Source organism: Echiichthys vipera (assembly GCF_963691815.1).
Source record: "Echiichthys vipera genome assembly, chromosome: 11".
Taxonomy (NCBI): Eukaryota; Metazoa; Chordata; class Actinopteri; order Perciformes; family Trachinidae; genus Echiichthys; species Echiichthys vipera.
In genome coordinates, this window is record NC_139836.1 from 9,081,833 (window position 1) to 9,100,856 (window position 19,024).

The 19,024-nt window shown below is 41.2% G+C and overlaps 1 protein-coding gene across 1 annotated transcript in view; it reads left to right on the top strand.

Moving 5' to 3' along the window:
- The window catches only part of adgra1b (adhesion G protein-coupled receptor A1b), a gene marked incomplete at its 5' end in the record, with an annotated part of 178,159 nt that overhangs the window by 39,715 nt on the left and 119,420 nt on the right, over window positions 1-19,024 (top strand). Inside the window, 4 exons of the mRNA XM_083922752.1 lie at window positions 5,922-6,135; window positions 14,035-14,199; window positions 18,143-18,362; window positions 18,785-18,934. Of these exons, the coding sequence (XP_083778878.1) occupies window positions 5,922-6,135; window positions 14,035-14,199; window positions 18,143-18,362; window positions 18,785-18,934 (749 nt within the window). The remainder of the gene's footprint in view (window positions 1-5,921; window positions 6,136-14,034; window positions 14,200-18,142; window positions 18,363-18,784; window positions 18,935-19,024) is intronic.

Below are 19,024 nucleotides of genomic sequence, written 5' to 3' on the forward strand. Positions count from 1 at the left end.
TTACAGTAAATATATCTGTTTTCACTCTCTGTCTGAAACGCTCTGTTTAAGCACCTGTCTCTGTAAGCTTCCCTCCTGAGAAAGCGCAGTCTGCTCTGATTGGTCAGTGTTTCCACGTCTTCAGCATCTGCACTATCTGCGTCTCTGCACTGACTGTGACAACACTTTACCATTTTCATCTTAAAAAAAGTCCAGTTGTGACATCACAACCGTACAGATGTCCTGAGGGCCTGATGGTTCATTTAAAGGTACAGTTTCGGAATAAGGGCTGTGTGCATTCTTCTGTGGATTGTGCATTTTAGTACTTTCACAAAACGTATACAGCACCTAAACCTATTTATAATACAAAAAGACTTGGACATCTTGTTTCCCAAAATGGGACCTTTAATTGTCCTTGTTTCAGTTTCAGAATATGTGTGGATTTTCAAAAGGCTGACAAATTTGTAGAAAAGCTATTTTAACATGCACATCATTTGCAAAACTGGCTATACGACTTTTAAGACTAAATGAGTCTAAAGACTAAAGGATTAGGAGAGACATAGTTGCACAATGATGTCTATCAGCAGTGGGTATATCAAACAGAGTTTTTAAGCAGAACAAAATGACCTCTTTACTGACTGGGAGCTGCACTAAAGAGAAATCCAAGAGTCTTTACTTTCTTTTTTCTGAAAGACCGGTTACTGACAGGCAATCTCCCCATGCCTCCCTCTCTGCCTCCCCTCCGTTGCTCTATCTCCCTGCTCAATGCTGCAGTCCACATGGGAATGGTATCTCATATGTGATAGAATCATCCTCCTATTCTCCTTACATCTGGTTCACGCAGGGGATATAGGAATGAGAAAACCATTGGTTAGTAGTGGGGTATGTCTGTGTGTGTGTGTATGTGCATGTGTGTATGTGTGAAGTGAGGGGGGCATTATATTAAGATGCACTGTATGCATGATGTGACACAGTTTGCAGAAAACGAATGAGGAAAAATGTGTCCCAGGCTGCAGCATGTACTGTACATGCTGTTTGTGCAAACACAGCTCCGGCCTGACACGTCTGCACCACAGACATGCTGGAGGTATTCTGTGTAATCCTAATTGTATGTGTTTTTCATTTACAGAGAACAAGCCAAAGCAATTACAGGGTAATTTTGCTCAGTCCACAGACAAAGAACCATGAGTGAAATCCAGTGGCAGGACGAGGAGCGCTCCTTTCAGGCCCTTAAAGCATCCATTATGGGATTACAATGATAACGTTCTGGGCTCCCTTCTCTTGCCATGCTTGGATCCATCCGCCTCTCCACAGCAGAACTCCATCTTATAATATCTTATTCATTTGCTTGGCAATGAACACATTTCAATTGGATACAGTGTTGCGCTCTAAAAACAGTATTTCTTTTTTAATGTTATGCAGTGGTTATTATTTTCATATGGCTTCTCTTTGTCAGGGAATGTCGTACAGTCATGTACACCAGCCAGGACGTTGTTAAGGCTGTGTGGATGGCATATTGCTCAGCACCTGATGCTAGGTTCTTGTTATCAATAAAAATAATAGGATAGGAGGAAAATATCCTTCTTCTTCACTCACAAACCGTCAGAAATATTAATATTTCTCCGATGAGACCCCCCCCCCCCTTGTTTTTCCGAAGATGTGTAATAGAAGATGCGTCTGTTTCTTACTCCAGTGGCTCCAGCGTGATGACTAGCAGATGCACCATACATTCCAGCAATGAGCCCTTGTCCCTGTGGTGATACAGGTCGGGCATTGCCTGCAAATGAAGGGGAAAAGAGGAGCGCACGCAGCTTCCTGTCAGGATCAGGTGCTTCCTGTGTTAAGGTCAGGGCAGGCATCTGTTTGACTCATCTAGCCAAAGACTTTAGGTTCTTGAACAGTGCTGGGATGAGAGCCCCAGCACAGACATTATGTTCAGAGCTAACATGGCGTGTTATGCACTGCAGGACAAGCCTCTGCTTTCTATAGCAGTAATTATTGTCATGACACAGCAGTGCAATTGCCCTTAATTTGCATCATGCAATAAATACATTAACCTAGCAGGCCCATGCCTTTTAGCCTGTGGTGTGCCTAATGCTTTAAGGATATAGCAATATCATGACATATAACTCAACATTGTCTGTCATATGGGTCTTTGAAGTTCAGTCACACACCTTTTTAAAAGTCAGTTGCTTTGAAAAAGGGATAATGAAGTGACTACATAAAAATACACAGGTAAATCATTCTGAAAATTATAACGTTTTATTTTCAAAACCATTTCTGTATGCATGAGAATCCAAATTGAGCTGTTAATCATTTTGTTGCGTGAATAAACAAAGAAAGCTTTCTATTCATACCATATTTTTTTAAACAAAAAGATATTTATTGTTAGACAACTTTAGAATTGTGACAGTGCAGAGCATTATGTAGCCTCGTGTGTGACAGCATGTGGCTAATTTTAGTCTTTTACGATAACTTATGAGTCGTCAATTGACAGATTTAAAATGCTTTTACAAATTGATGAATTAAATTTACATTTAAATGATGCAGCAGCAGCAACATCAAAGCTCCTGTTGTGTCTCTATGGGTTGGACATTCAACATTTAGGTGACATGTTACGCTCACATGATGTTAAAACATTAAAGCAGGAAACAAATGAAGATGAGTATGATTGGTGTGTGTGTACATGTTTATGAATGTGAAATGGATTATGATAGGCATACAATTAAGTAAATCAAATAACACAAGTACATATTTTTGTGTGATTCTAAATGTAAAATTAAATTATGAATTCATCATTTAAAGGCAGAATAGAGAAATATAATGACTGCTGTGCAAATTTAAAATTGTTATCATTTAAGGTTGCAAGTAAAAAATGAAAGATTGTGGTCAAGGTTTCCTGTGGCTGCTTCACAATAAAAGGTGTTTAATGTGAAGCAGTAGCAATTGGTTTTCCATTTGCATCAACAGTTACTTAATACAGCTCTGATAAGGTGTGAAGAGAGCAAAGAGAAAACTGTGGAGCTGTTATCAATGAGATAGAAATGCCCTGGATTACATGCATGCAATATGAAAGCAGTCTGAATCCATAAATATTGATTTCATTAAACATTTAAAGTTGTAATCCATTAGAATTGAGTTACACTGTTTCTAGCGGCAGCTTTGGCGCTAAGATGTAATTGCAGGTGCCCCTCCCGGACCTCATCTCCCAAAATTTCTTTTGAAACTGAACAGTGTCTACTGTATGATGTCAGTAGATTGGCAGCACACCTGAGAGATGCGGCATGATGCCTTCACATGATCCATACTGTTAGGGAGGTCTGAAGAGAGAAAGGGAACGATGTCTGCTGATATGGTAACTAAAAAACTTTGTAGCTGAACCGTCTTCTTTCTCTGTCTGTTGAGCTTCTACTGTGAGTCAGCAGTAAAGAAATGTACCTGCGCCGGTCAGACACATAAGAGTAAGCCCGAATCGTAATTCCGACTTAAATGTTTAATTTAGTAGCACTTTTAGCAGTAACAAGCTCCACTTGGGCAGACCAACTCCTATTGACTGACATAACTAACTGAGCTGCATTTGAATTTGGTGCGGGAATGTCACTGCAGACACACAGACCGTATTTCCCAAGTCGCAGCATTTTTACTCATTCTTTGATAGATAGTCATTTAACAGGCAAATTAACTTAGGATTTATACTTAGGATATATATTGTATATAGGTAGGAAGTGCTACTTCAGTGCCGTTACAGTCATTTCTCAGCTGCAATGACGGTGCAGAAGCAGAGGACAGATGTGCAAGACCTGGAAACACTGACCAATCAGAGCAGACTGTGCTTTTAAGGTGAGAGGCTATAAGAGTCAGGCACTAAAACAGAGTGATTCAGATAGAGGGTGAATACAGGTGTATTCATTCAAGTAAAAAGGTTTTTTTTAAACATTAAAGCATGTACAAATGTTCAAGCAAAAACCCCAAATACAACAACGGACCTGAAAAAGAGCATAACACCAGACCTTTAAGGATTTTTGTGTATTGGAGGTTATACGTAGGTATACAGGGCATAGTCATAGTTTTGGTGGCATGCTCATGGCATCATTAAGAAAGACTGCTATACTTGTAATAAATTAACTGTATCGTTACAAAGCCCTGTTGCTCAGGGAACAGGGTGTTTGTTCCACATATTGAGCCACACAGTTAATGTACTCAGACTCACGCATGCAGGCATATCATTGTGCCTCTGTCCCTCCTTTCCTTCTCTCTCTCTCTCACACGCGCACACACACACACACACACACACACACACACACACACACACACACACACACACACACACACACACACACACACACACACACACACACACACACACACACACACACACACACACACACACACACACACACACACACACACACACACACTAATTGCATTTTGCTCTGGCAGTGTCCAACGGGTGAAGGCAAGCAGCCACATTCTGATCCTTGGCTCAAAGCCTTGTTTCAACAGTATCAGCATCAGCCAAGTCAACAGTCAATGGCTCCCATGCTGTTTCTGCTGCGTGTCAGCCGCAGGAGATAACAAAGCCTCAGCTACTGTTACCGAAGAAGACTATCACAGAGTCTCTAACAGGGTCAGCACAAGTAATTACACATGTCATCGTCGAAAATACAATATTAGTTACTCTCGAAAACATGGCACTTTTGATTATGCACCTATGATTATTAATTACTTATGGAGAAAATTAAGGTCAAAGCTCTGCATGTGTTAATAGCCTTGATTGCTTAGTGGGTTATGCATTACCATTTAACAGTCAAGCTATGTTCACTGCTCTTTTCTGTTTAAGAGAAATGTTAAGTTGTGGGTTGGAGACATTCAGCCGTATCACCGGATCTTTCATTATTTATTTTTTCAAACCAATGCATGGAGCAATAAAATACTTTATGACCCATATATCAAATTGCCTGTCAGCAGCAACATCCACAATTGATTGGAATACAAGCGAAGGCAAAGCGCTTGCTTACGCTGCTCTTTGGAGCGTGTCCAAGGAAATGTCTTCAACGAACATGCTCCGCAGGGATACAGTGAGACTGCAAGGTGCTATGCTACAAAACAATAATAAAAAAACAAAATACAGGTCCAGTCTTTGATCAGGAAACACTGATGCATTTCCACAGGTTCATCATGATTAGAGACACGTTATGTTCTATATCCCCAGTATGATTAGATCAATCAGTTCTTGAGGGATTTTAACGACAAAAGCCCCCCCCCACCATGTTCTGGCACCGGACTAAACACTCTTCCCTGTCTTCTAATCTCATTCTTATCGTATCCGTATTCTCTGGCAAACATGCTTGAGGACTTAGCCAGCTGGTAGGTAAATAATCCTATCACTGGTGTTCCGGCAGGCTTCCATTGTGAACATGTAAGGAGTCAAGGAGAGTCCAGGGGAGCGCTCAAGGCTGTTCTCCTTTATCGGCTGCTGTTCATCTCACCCAGCAACAGCAACAACATGTGAAACGATGGGGGAAGGAGTGTGACCTTGACAGAGTGTGTGTGTGTGTGTGTGTGTGTGTGTGTGTGTGTGTGTGTGTGTGTGTGTGTGTGTGTGTGTGTGTGTGTGTGTGTGTGTGTGTGTGTGTGTGTGTGTGTGTGTGTGTGTGTGTGTGTGTGTGTGTGTTAATATTTCGGGAGCATAGGTTAAGTGTGTTTGTGGTTGTGTGTGCAGGGTTAATTCTGATTTCAATTCACGCATGTAATTCCACATTTGTGGATTTTAACACCACAAACACAGATCCCTTAAAACGTCCTATGTGCCTTCCTTCTTTTTCATCCAGGGATGGAAGAACGACCTCTGTCTCTCTTTCTCTACCTTCCCTCCTCTGGAAAGGGGGGAAGGAAAGGTTTACAAGCTGACCTACCTGTTTTATCCTCTCCCCGTCTTCCAGATGGACCTCTGGAGATGCCCCTCTTCCAGCTCATCCCCTCCCAGAGACAAGTGGTTTTTCGTGGAGACCGCCTACCCCTGCAGTGCACCTCCTCCTACCTGGACCCTTCGGTGGAGCTGCGGTGGCATCACAACGGCCACATCGTGACCACGCAGGAGGACCGGGGCGTCTACGTGGAGGACACCCTGCTCCATGACTGCTGCCTGCTCACCAGGTACAGGCAGAGGAGAGAGAAGGGGGGAGGCGTGGAGGGAGGATGGATGGGAGAATGTGAGCTGGGAGCTGATTAGCTGTTAACTGGCCTGTTGCACTGACACATGTATACACACACTGCCAAAGATGTTTGTGAGTCCACCCGTGCAGATGAAGTCTAAATACAGATACAAATAATCTGCTGCATAAACAGTCTCCTCATGTTACATAGAGAAATGTGCACTTGCAGACAGTGTAGATCACAGATGTTCATTCATTCAGCACACACATGTTAACAGGGGTCACTGCAAGTCAAGATGTAACACACACAGACATCCCCCTCTCCATCGCTCACTCACCCATAGGAGCTGTGATTTACCTTTTGTTTATGCCGCCCTTGATAAGGATCTGAAAGGACAGGACAGAATTGGCTTGGCAGCACGCCAACACCTCAGAGCAATCTGCGGCTCGTCTCTAGAGGTTGGCCGCACAGCCGATCCCCCAGCGCTGGCCCGAGCTGATCACACGCTAAGAGGAACAGATGCTGATTCATAATTGCAGTGATAAAGTAGACTGGCAACACCGTTTTTTTTGTTTGTTTTTTTATAGGAGATGTTGCCGCAAGCCTGCATCCTCTTCCTGTCTTTGTTTTCTTGGTGGTCTGAAGCGTGTGTGTGTGTGTGTGTGAGTGTGTGCGTTCGCGTTATAGTAAATGCATTTGACGTCATGCTGTGGCAATAAGAATCAGACGCAGGAGCACATTGCTGTTGATTAGTTTAATTGGTGCCTGCTCTCTAGCATAAATATTGATGGAGCGCTGACAGAAATATGTATCCCTGTGTCAACAGGGCTAGAACGCCTCTTGTTGTGTGGTTTATTTGGCAACAAGAGTGCCAGATACTTTTCCGCTCCATTTCTGAGAAGGTATACCATTCCCCAACTGCAAATGCTACAAATATCAATATTTTTTTTACCTTTTCATTATGTACCTTGAAGAATTGGTTTACAGGGCAGGGAAAAGCACTTTTAGTCAGGTTTGGGTGTCTCAGTGATGTTTCTTGGCATGGTTGTGTGTATAGTGTGTTATTCATTGGTAAGGATCCATGCAGTAGTTTATCATTCTTATCTTTCAGTACTCATTACCCACCATTATCTACAGTGGTGGAGACTGAAATGATAGGCCTATACTTACAATATTTAAAATTTGTGCAAACTTCATACTTACCTTACCTTACTGCATTTCACTTGCACTGAAGAGAAATACTGCCCATTTTTACTGACAATATTTGAAAACTATACTTGTTTTACAGATTTATATTATACATACAAAACTTAATCCTTTTTCAAAATATGATGCATGTGATGATGCTACACTAAGCCCCAGATGCAGCAGCGGCGCCCTTTCATAACAGATAGGAGAAGGGGTCTGACATCCTGTGAGTGAGCTACATCCAGCGAACTCACTAAAATCTTTCAACAGCAGTGAGATTCAGGTTTGAAGTCACTGACTTCATACTTAGAAGCCCATCAGAGAGGAGATGAATCCTTATTGTGCAACACCTCATGCAACTCTGTGTTGGCTGTACTGACTGTCTGTCATCTCCTGCCTTCTGCTACTTCAGTCCCATCAGCACGAACTGTAATGCTCCACATCTCAATAACAAGTCCCCCAGAATTTTGACTTTACTTTTCCAGCTCGGTGTCTCACAATGTTACGTGATGAATTTCTCATTGCTCACTTTCTGATCAGGCCCCTGCTTGCAATTACCCGCTGCTCTCCTTTTGTTTACACAAATAATGCAATTTTCTCCCCCAAGTGGAACCTATTTGGGTCATGTTGCTCTTGGCACCTAAAACTGTGTCCCTCCAGTAGAAAACCTGCAAGGAGCAGACACCATTTCCACAGCTGATGAGTGAGTAACAGAGCTCTGTCCAACAAAAGCAATCTGCTGTGCCTGGGCTGAACTTCAACCTTCACCCTGAGCTTTATCTTCAGCTAGAGTGTTGAGAGAAACGTGTGGGGGGAATTAAAGTTGTGTGATTTCACTGATCCAGCACTTGTTGAGACAAAAAAAAACACAACTAATGTTTTGGACTTTGACATGCCAGACGCTGTGGACAATATTTTAGTCGTTGCGGCCCGTGTTGAAGACTTCATCTTGGATAAATGTCCTCTGAGTCAGTCAGCCTCGCCCTGCATGCCCCATCAGAGGGGAAAGACTGAACACACAGGATTTAGCGCGTTGCTTAAAGCCCTCGTCTGGATTTGTTGCACAGTGTTGCAGCAACGCGAGTGGAGATGCCAAAGCCTCAGTGAACTGACCTTTTTGAAGGTGAACCCAAACTGTTTTGCGGGTATTTTCTCAGCTAAATTCTGCTCATCCTGCTTTAGGCTGTATCAGGCAAACAGCCAGTGTAGACATTCAAAACATCAAATGATCTGTGCTTACTGCAGGCATCATGTTATGAAATATGTTTTCTGTTTGTTTGTAGCTTTTGTAGTGTTATATCGCACTGTGCCGTGTCATTACAGCCTCTTATTTGCTGGCACAGGTGGGCTGATAAGTGGATCCGTTTACATTGCTGCAGTGTGAGCAGCAGCAGAAAAAAATCAGGCCCCATGAGGCCTGATGGTTCCGCGATGTGGGCCAGACTTCTGCTGAGCAATGGTGTCGTGCCAAATTCCCAGTATTAGCTATGCTAGCGGCAGCAGTGGGACCAGCCTGTGACTCATGTTTCATTAATCAAACATTTTAAAGCCCTGTAGCTAGCTACGACAGACACTTCGGATGTATCTTACTTTATCCTCTTCATTTTTAATCAGGCTAATCTTGCACAAAATGAGGAACCTGATTTGGAAATATTACTAAAGGCAAAGTTTTTCTCTGCCTCTTCATTTGCGTCTCTGCTGGTTATCTCCCTCTTCTTTTTTATAGGACTCTGCTCCTGCTTACAAACATTAACATTACTTTTTTTTAAATTCCACCCACGTCTCTCTCCTCTGTTATTGCATTCTGCTGTGTTGTCTTTAAATTGCTGCCTCTGTTGCACTTTATGTCGTTTTTCCTCACTGTCTTAAGTTCTGGGCTTTGTTTATGAGATTTTGTGCAACAACAGTTGCTAAAGATACCAAATCTGATTACGCTTACATGTGTACAGATTTTACCTCTGGGTTCGTCACTTCACTGCTTGCCAGTTTCAGTCAATAAAGAAAAATAAAATCTTCTCATTACACTGGGTGAAGTATAATAAGGACAAAGTGGAATGTAAATTATGAACAATCTACATGATATACTGTGTAGAGTTATGGATAGAGTGGGTTAAGAAAAGGAGCTAATTTAATATGGATGCTGCTCCGACTGAAATAGTATGTTCATTATATCAGAGTGAATTGTGTCCCTACGTGTTATGTCTGTGTGCATATTGAATATACATGTGCACCTGAATGTATTACTTCTCCTGACAGCTGAATGTCAAAGAAAACTGTTGAGGCGTAGGATCAAAATTGCACAAATTCTGTTTAATCAGCAGAGTTTGCATGAAAATGTTCCAGTTTTGGAACATTTGTTGGGTAGAGGGGACAGATTGAAAGTTTACAGTCTTGTAAGCAACATTATGTAAACAAATTGTTAAATATTAGCGTGCAAGCATAAATGTTACTAATGAGTCCTTGGGGAGCTGTTCCACAATGGGTACAGTGTTACTGTGGATGTAGGTCAGTTCTTTGTGTATTGCTTATGTGTGCCCCCACTCTACTGCTTTACACATACCGGGGCCATTTCTTTATATGTTTATTATGTGAGGTTGACCTTTTTCTGTAAACTGGACCGGCTGCTCCTCGTTTTTTCTCGGTGCAGCAGAGACATTTGTGATCAGGCTGTAGCAGAATTCACCTGCAGTAGTGAAGTTTTCACTTGCAGGCTGTGTGAGACAGAGAGGGAGAGGGAGGTGGGCGGCTGGGTGTGTATGTGTGTTGGGGTGGGGGGTATTTCCCTGTGTATTTCCCAGCATTCAGACAGTTGGCCCATGTTCAGCGATGATGTAACCATCCCCGCTGCAGACTATTCATGGTTGGAGACAACAAGTGCAGCAGCTCTGTCACACACGCCTGCATGCATGTTATCACACAGTTTCAAGCACACATGCTAACCACCAACCCCACCACCGCAATCAGCATCATTATCAGCATCATCAACAATCATAGAAATTCAAATGGATCTGTTTTATGTTATGTATGTACAAGGATCCATATTATTGCAGGCATAATTTATTCTGTGAACACTCTCCTAAAATATTTATATGACAAATAATGTTTAATGACACTTCACACTTCACCAACTGTTTTTGAATATAGAATGCTGTAATGTAAGATTGGTAATAACATCAGGACCTGTCAGCTTGGAGATCATCAGCAAATTTGCAAATGTTTAGAGCAAGGTCTATTTTTAATACATTCAGGGACTAATCGGGACAGAAGAGAAAATTATTTGGGGAGAATCTATGCTGAATCGTAGCACTATGAGTTCGTAGCACTATGAGTTCTTACTACATTTGATTGTTGAGGTGTCTACAGGTTATCGTGATGTATTATAAGCCCCAACAGTCAACCTTTAGTTTATAACTAGTCAAGAGCATCCAGCAGACATTTAAACTTATAGTTCATAGAAAGTCACATCATTAATATTTTAGGACTGTTTCTATAGTGCAGTCATAAAGAATTATGAATTAATTATAATCCATTTCGAATGGCCTCATAATGCAGTATAGACATGGCCTTCATAGAAAGTGTTACTGAAACATAGAAGTTTACAATTGAAATTGGGGTTGATATAGGACCAGATGTTCTGTAGAGTGAGATAAACAGCAGCCAGATAAAGGGAATCAGACATAATTCTGTTTGTCAAACATCTGGTAATTTATTACGCCGAGGTTATTGTAATTCTTATTTGGGGTTATGGCTCCACTCAAGTACTGCCTATACTCGCATTTATTTGGGTGAAAACAGATTTCCACTTATAATCCTTTTTTCTCAATCTAGTGGAGTCTGGAGAGGCGTGTCTTGAACGCTCCACATTTCTTAATCATTAAGTGGTCAATATTGGCTTAGTATTTGTAACATGGACATAAACTGATATTTCCTACCAACTTCATTATCCTGTCTGACAAAGAAAGTCACTTTGAGTGGTATTCTATGAATACCAATCATGTGCAAATAGAGTCCGATAGAGTTTAATGTATCATTTATAGTATCTGTTTAGATTAGGTTTTCAGACAGACATGACAAGTCCTCATTGTGGTCCGTTATGTGACTGTTGCACTGCACAGACAGCATGATAACTGGACCATAACTAGAGTCCACACTTTAAACTCAACTTGTGTCCTGTGGAAGGTTGGGGGGGTTACCTAGAGAGAGAGTACAGTGAGTGATTGGAATAGTGTGGGCAGAATAAGCATGGGAAAGAGGGGTAAGAGTAAGAGACATACTCACAGTTGGAGGGTGACTCATTCCTACAGTAAGATTCTTACAGTACGTCAAAAGTTTGTCGAACTCCATCTTAATGAGAATACTTCAAAAAGCACCTGTCCAAACAATGATTGGTGCAAAACTCCTTCTTAATGAGCTAAAAATGCCCAGAAATGTTTTTCAGAAAACTTAAATGTACTTGCACACATGCAAAATCCCTCACATGTATTCACAGACAGTCAAACACACACACACACACACACACAAACACACACACATACACACCCACACACACACACACACAAACACACACACACGCACACTTGCTCTCTAACTCAGAATGTCATCATCTCAGTCAAGCGTTCAAATCTGATTTAAGGCCTTTTAGAAAAGCAATCAGAAAGGAGAGCTTTAGTGGAACACAGAAGATGAAATCAGGTCTTATTTGATTCATTTTCATAAATCGCCTACAGAAAAGTCATTGGAGCAAAGTCAGGGTCCTTTTGGTACAGGGCATGTTTACAGCATTCTCTGATTTCTGCTTGTATTCAAATCAGAGCAACAACAAACAGCAGTGCAGACAAGTTCACACCCGAGCACAATGTGATTTCATTTTGGCGTTTGAATGTTTACACAGGTAATCTTTTTATACAATTCAACACACTAGAGCTTATTTGGAACTTTGGTATCTAGACTGAAAGCATTTGACTGACACACAGGGTTACTTTCATTTGTTGGCATTAGTGTTTGTATCACATATTGAACACAGACTAATTTATGAAGAGAGAAACAAATCTTAGAATACATAAAAAGCCTTCAAAACTGGTTGATGTAATTTCTGTAACTTTAAAAATTTTAAATTTACATTTTCTAAAAAAATGTATTTAGTGTATTCTATTCCTTTTTTTATTAACAAGACAACATCACCAAATCAACATGTCATGCATTTTCTATTCTACCATAGTGCCATTCTGTGGGAATGTTTGTTTGTTTTTCCTTTGCCGTCCAAAATATTTTTTTTTGGATAGCTTGCCAAATGCACTCTACATAACTACATAGGGGTTCTTTTTGTCAAACTTTTTTTGTTAGCTTTGTGAAACATCAACAGCAAAGGTCAGGTTAATGTCTCTGGCAGAATCCAAAGACAAAGCCTTTTGTTTAAATGCACTATTTTAGACTGATCAAAAGTCACACAGGGAGAAATCCATGAGGCCATTTTTCGCACTCAGTAGACCAAAATGCAATGCAGTCACTAGTCATATTATGTTTTTAGTCAGTCTTCATGCTGGTTGTCTCTCACTAAAACTACCCCTCTCTGTTATCTGGCTTTCGCCCAGGGCATGCTGGGACGGGCTCAGGCCTAGAATAGTTGTACTTGTAAAAAGCATATTGAGATAGAAAAAGGAGAAGAAGAGAGAGGGACGGAGACCAAATGAAGCCATTTAATATTTGTGAGTAATATTTCTCTCCCATCCTCTGAGAAACGTTTGCTGGGATTACAGCTTCTCCACATCAGAGCCGCTCCGCCACTAATCATCTTTACTCTGAAAGATTGCAGTTTCCTGTCCAGCCTGTCACTTATCATTTTAAACTTCAACTGCTGTACTTTCCCCATGTGGAGCATTGTTCTTTAAGTCGCATTTAAAAACTTATTGTGTGGATGTACTGTGACTAGTATAAAGAACAAACATGGCTTAATTAAATCACTAAAAAGGCATTATATAGTAGTTCTTTAAGTGCACACAATGTAATGTGTATTTATGACTACAACTGGATTGCATTTAGAAATTAAACAGATAGAATTTCTCAAGGAGGTAGTATTTCCATGGTGATAATGCCCGTTGCTTAGCAATCTCTGCCGGCTTTTATCCTTTTTTCATAAGGAGTAAAATCCTCAAGATTAGTCGCCTTGGAAAATGGCCCGCATTGGCTCTTTGTCACTGTTTCACCATCCTTTGTTTAATCAGGCAATTTCCATTGAGATAGGAATCGCTGTGACAAAGTAGGAAAGATAAGCATGAGTAATGATCATCTTAAGTCACCGACAACATTTTAAGACGCTGCATTTTCATACACTGCTCAAAGGGTCTCTAAATGCATTACATTTTGTGAAGTACACACAAGTGGTCCCGTACTGATGTGACACTTCCAGTGACTGCAGAATCCTTCAAATGTTACTCTAACCTTAACTCTCCCCACTGCATGACTGCCATTAATCCTTAGCCTAATCCAAAAAATAATCCAAACTACCCTACATTCAAGACCTAACACAAAGATAATCCTCTGTCTACATTTAACCCTAAACCTAAGACCAAATACTAATCCATCACCTTGTCAAAACCTTTCAATGTCATTTGAAGCACACAGAGTTGGAAAACATTCACAAGCTATTACACACACCACACAGACACGTTATCCTCTCACTCCCAATTTTACGCTTCTGTTCTCCTTCTCCAGTGAGGTCATCCTCTCAAACATAGACGTGGGCATCGCTGGCATCTGGGAGTGCCTGGTGACCAGTTTCCGTGGCAACATTTCTCAACAAATGGAGATAGTTGTTCTGGAGACGTCGGCACCCTACTGCCCCACTGACAGAGTCACCAACAACAAGGGGGACTTCAGGTGAGTCACTTCTCAGTGGTTATGTACAGCCGCTGGAGCGTGGCCGTTCAATTCTATTAGTGCTACTATTCACGTCATTCTAGTGTATCCACTGCCATAATTATTATCAGTCATTATCCTATTATTATCATAGCTGTTAATGTTATTATTGAGGTCGCTGACTATCTCTCGGTTCTATCAAACTCTCCTTATCTATCTGTCCCTTTCACCCCAACCAGTCAAGACCTCCATGAGTCTAGGGTCTGTCCAACCCCCCTGTTAGCTCATGGGGGAATTGTTAGGTCTCTGTAAATCATAAATAACTAGATAGTGTGGTTTAGACCTACTCTTTATGGAAAGTGTCCTGAGATGTCTTTTGTCTTTGTGTCTTTTGTCAAATTACCTCTGTCAAGAGGTAACAAAATCCACCTGCCAGTAATTCTTAAGTTCAATAAATAATTTTTATTTATTGAACATTTTTTAATCTCTATAAAAAAATACAATTAATGGGGTTTTATTACAATCAAAACAAGATAGAATGTGTAAAAAAGTGAGTCTCTCGGGTGTTGTTGGGCAGAATATGAGATCGTCAAACAGAACCAGGCTAGCTGTTTCCCCTCTTACCATTTTATGTATTAAGCTAAGCTAACTGGCCACTGGTTTTAACTTCAACTTGTACAGAACATATGAGTGCAGCTGTCTTGATCTTTCTGTCTAAGAAAGAACATGAATAAGCCTATTTTCAACATTTTAACAGCAAGGTTTCTCTTGCCTCGGAAAAAAATAAAAAAGATTGTATAGATAAAGTGTATCCTTGAAACTTAAGTGTAGTTTTGCTTTACCAGATAGTTCTGTGTAATTAGTGGTAATGGACATTAATAGCTGGTTTTCAGAGCTGATACCAGGAGGTCTCCAGCAAAATTAGACAATAGTTTAACTTCACTATAATTTAAGTCACCAGTCCCAATTACAGTCTACATTATAAATATTAATACTGTAATCACTGCACTCACTTGCTATTATGCCTTCATGTACAGTGCAGTCAATGTGCATCTTGCTGTTGTAATGCTGTTTTTTTCCCACTTGATGATAGTCTGCCACACCATGCCTGCCTCGCATCAGATGTGGCTCATTAACTGTCAAAGACCAGGATTTAGTATGTACAGTAGAGCTTGGACAGTTCTTGTATTTTAATATAAATTGGATATGTGATGTGAAAACTCCCACAAACATTATGGCTCAATATATTTTGGTCTTATAACAAGACTATAAAAAAGGAGAGCACTTGATTCAATGAATCAGGTTACGCATCTCCTCATCCTCCATCTGTCCTCCTTTTTCCTGTCATCCACTCCTTGTGACCACCTTGAAACACACACTCTCACATGCTCCACCTCTCCTACCCTGTGGGTGTGCTGTTGTCATGTACACTCCTTTTGTAGCCGCTGGAGCTTTGGAGTAATGGACTGGAAAATGAGCCCCCTAGTTTGTTGGGGGTGAAATTAACGCCATTTATTACTAAGTAGCTGCTGCTGCTGCAGCAACATGGATGGAATGAGAGGGAAAAAAAAAGAGAATGGGGTGGGGAGCAGCGTGATGGCAGATCTCTACCCTCAGAACAGATTACTTGCCTCCTGAGCGCAGTGCTCCTTTATTCTCATTTAGCTGAAGTCAAAAGCGTTTCCATATTAAGCATTACTTCAGTTACTTTTCACCAGTATGAGTTTGACGCTGCCTTAGGGGAAAATCGCAAAAACATAAGTCCCATGTTTCTCCTCAGATTGTTGACAAATTGATCAATATGTGTGAGCACAAACAGTTCTTTCCTAAGGCTGCAGAAGCACAGAAATAACCCTTTAATCTACAGCAGCGCCAAGAAACTAAACCTGGAGTTATTTTATTATGTGGGAAATGGAGGCTAATGTAGTGGACTGTGAATGTTTGGCTGACTTTTCACACTCAAATGAGCTTTATTTTATTGAAACACTAACAGGCATTACCCAGAAAATGAAAATGTTCAATTTCCCTGTGAAATCACCCCGGCCCCTATCACAGGTTGGTCAGTAGAGCAGCTCCAGGACTTGGCTCTTGATGACATTATTGACAGAGTCTCATTTCTTGCTTCAGAGGAGACTTCAGTGAACTTTGCATGGCCATATGAACAACACTTGTAATTACTCGTTTAGGCTGGATTTACCCTTCAGGAAGGAAATGGAATGACCAGGTTTCTTCTGCGTATATGCATCCTTCTCTGCCATATTCCATCTGTGTCAATTTAGTATTTCACTTTCATAAAGATGGGGACTGGTGAGAGACAAATTAAATAATTAATGCTCAACATTGAACAGCAGAGGCTGATATATCCTGACTCGCTTAGTAGCTATATGGGTCGAGCTCCAAAACACTAAATCCTACATTCCACATGATTCAGTTCAACAGCGTCTTTGTGAGACCTTTCCTGGCTGCACCTATGGTGATAAGCTGTAATTGCAGGTGTGTGTTTTGGATCACACTTTCACTTGCTTTTGAAGCTTAATTTAATTTGTTAATTTCATTATTTCAGTTTGGTTGTTCAGCTATAGTAACAGTTTACTTGCAACGCTAGCAAAAATGGAGAAAACAATTTGTACGCTGCTTCATACACAAATGAGTTGAAGAGCGAGTCTGTTTCATTAGCTCAGTCTACCCTCTCTGGCAGACCAACCGCTGCTAGGTGATGGAAATACACATCACTAATGCTGAAAACACACCATGCAGCTGTGAAGTGTAGCCTACAGCGAGCTGCCATGCAATGTCCATGGAAAGCTGCGGCAGACTCATATCTGAGCGGAAAAGTGCGACCAAACTAAAAGTTGGGGACAGAAGGCTTTCGGTGGCGTAGAATGCCAGAGCATACCTGTAGCAAATCAGTTTCCTGTGACATGTCTGACCTACACAGTGACTTAACAGACAGGTATTGCTTTAAGATCTCATTCAGAGGCACAAAATTAATTCTGCAACTGTGTCCACAGGTAGTAGTACTCACCTAGCCTTGAAATATTGCTCAGGCAGGTACGTCTGGCCCCTCTCTCATACAGACGGATTTTCAGCAACTTGAGATCCGACAGGTCAATCACAACCATTAAACGCGACAGGATGGAGGGCTCTGAAAGAACAGGCTCGCCTGCAATTACATCTTATTGCCTACAAGGCCGCTAGAAACAATGTGTCTCAGTTCTTTTGGGGTGCAACTTGGAGACATTGAGTGAGAGAGAAGTGCCATGCTTCGAGCTGTAACTGGCATTCTCCCTCCAGTACATGAAACTCAGATCAAACTGTCAGACTAGGCAGCACTGATCAAATGTCAGTCAAGGTCATTGTTACTGTCTAGCTGTTATTTTGGAAAGTTTGTGACCCTGTCACCATTTTTTTCTTGCTGCAAAACAGCACTGCCCCAACTTTCATGTGTCACTCAGTACTACTTTGTTACATTGCTGTGATTGGTTGTAGGTCTGTCGAAATGCATTCAGTGGTGTTTTGCGCTGCACTGTTGATAACGCCTCTTGGAAATCGAAAATGAACTTAGAGGTTCCAGACAAATATGCATTAGCGAATTAGTCTGGTGATGCCAGGCTGGTCGTTTCCATAAAGAGTGAACTAATCTTGATGCTACAATTGGTGCAGTGCCCCTTTAAGTGCATTCTGTCATTTAACGAAACAATTCATTAGTTTCATGGTGGAAAGATAAAGTTGATTAATAAAGTTAGTAAATAAAGCTAATTAAGTCAGAAGTCATTACTAAAACAACACATTGTTTCACAATCAAGTATCAGAATTTGGCAGTCTTCTGAAAAATAATTAGAGATAGCTGTAAATCAAATATGCAAATTAATAATTTCCTATGTACAGGGAGTATGAAATTGCCATCTGGCGCAGTGAGTGAAGATTCCTAAACTCACTTCACTGCTGATATCTTGTGTGGCAGGTGGCCAAAGACTTTAGCTGGCATCCTTGCCTTCCTGCCCTGCGCTCCTGCCACCTTTGGCTCTGCCCCCCACCTCTCTGGCAGCGTTCCTCACACCGCCAGCCAGAAGGAGAAGAAGGCCTGGCGGAGCTGCGACCGGACTGGACGGTGGACTGAAGAGGACTACACTCAGTGCCCGTATGCCAGCGAACTGACCCGCATGCTGCATGAGCTCACACAGGTACCAGATCATACGGATAACTTGTGCTCAGGTTCATTCACCGATTCTATTCCACACTTTATCCCCCTTTCTCTACTGATGTTCAACTTGTTGACTTTTACATATTTGCCAACCTGCTCAGACTGATTAACTGCAAAATTTAACTTCATATTCCTAGAGTACAGAAACAAACATCTCTTCTGATTCATCTGTAGCCTGCAACTATTTGCAGATCTGAATGTGTAATAAAAACTGACTGATGACGAGCTGTTTCATTCTACATTACTCACTGGATCACTCTACCACATTTAAGTATTTAGATTCAAAACTACATGCATGGCAGTGATTTATTATATTTTGACAGAGCTGTTTCGTGTAATTTCTGCATTGTGACTGTGTGATCATCCTCTCTGAATATTGCTGCATATGCCTTTGTGTTCCAGATAACTATTAATACCACCAATGCTCAGCCTTTAGGCCAGCAGTTAGTGGCCTTCACCAGCAGGGCGGCACACTTCACTGATGTCATGGATGTCATTTTTGTCACACACCTGGTGGAGAGACTGACAAGGCTGGTGGAGAAACGTAGAGATGTAAGAGTGAAAACACAGTCACACACCAAATAGTTTACTTCATAACATGTGATGTAAGCCTTAGATCCACATGCCTATAAAAAAACAGTT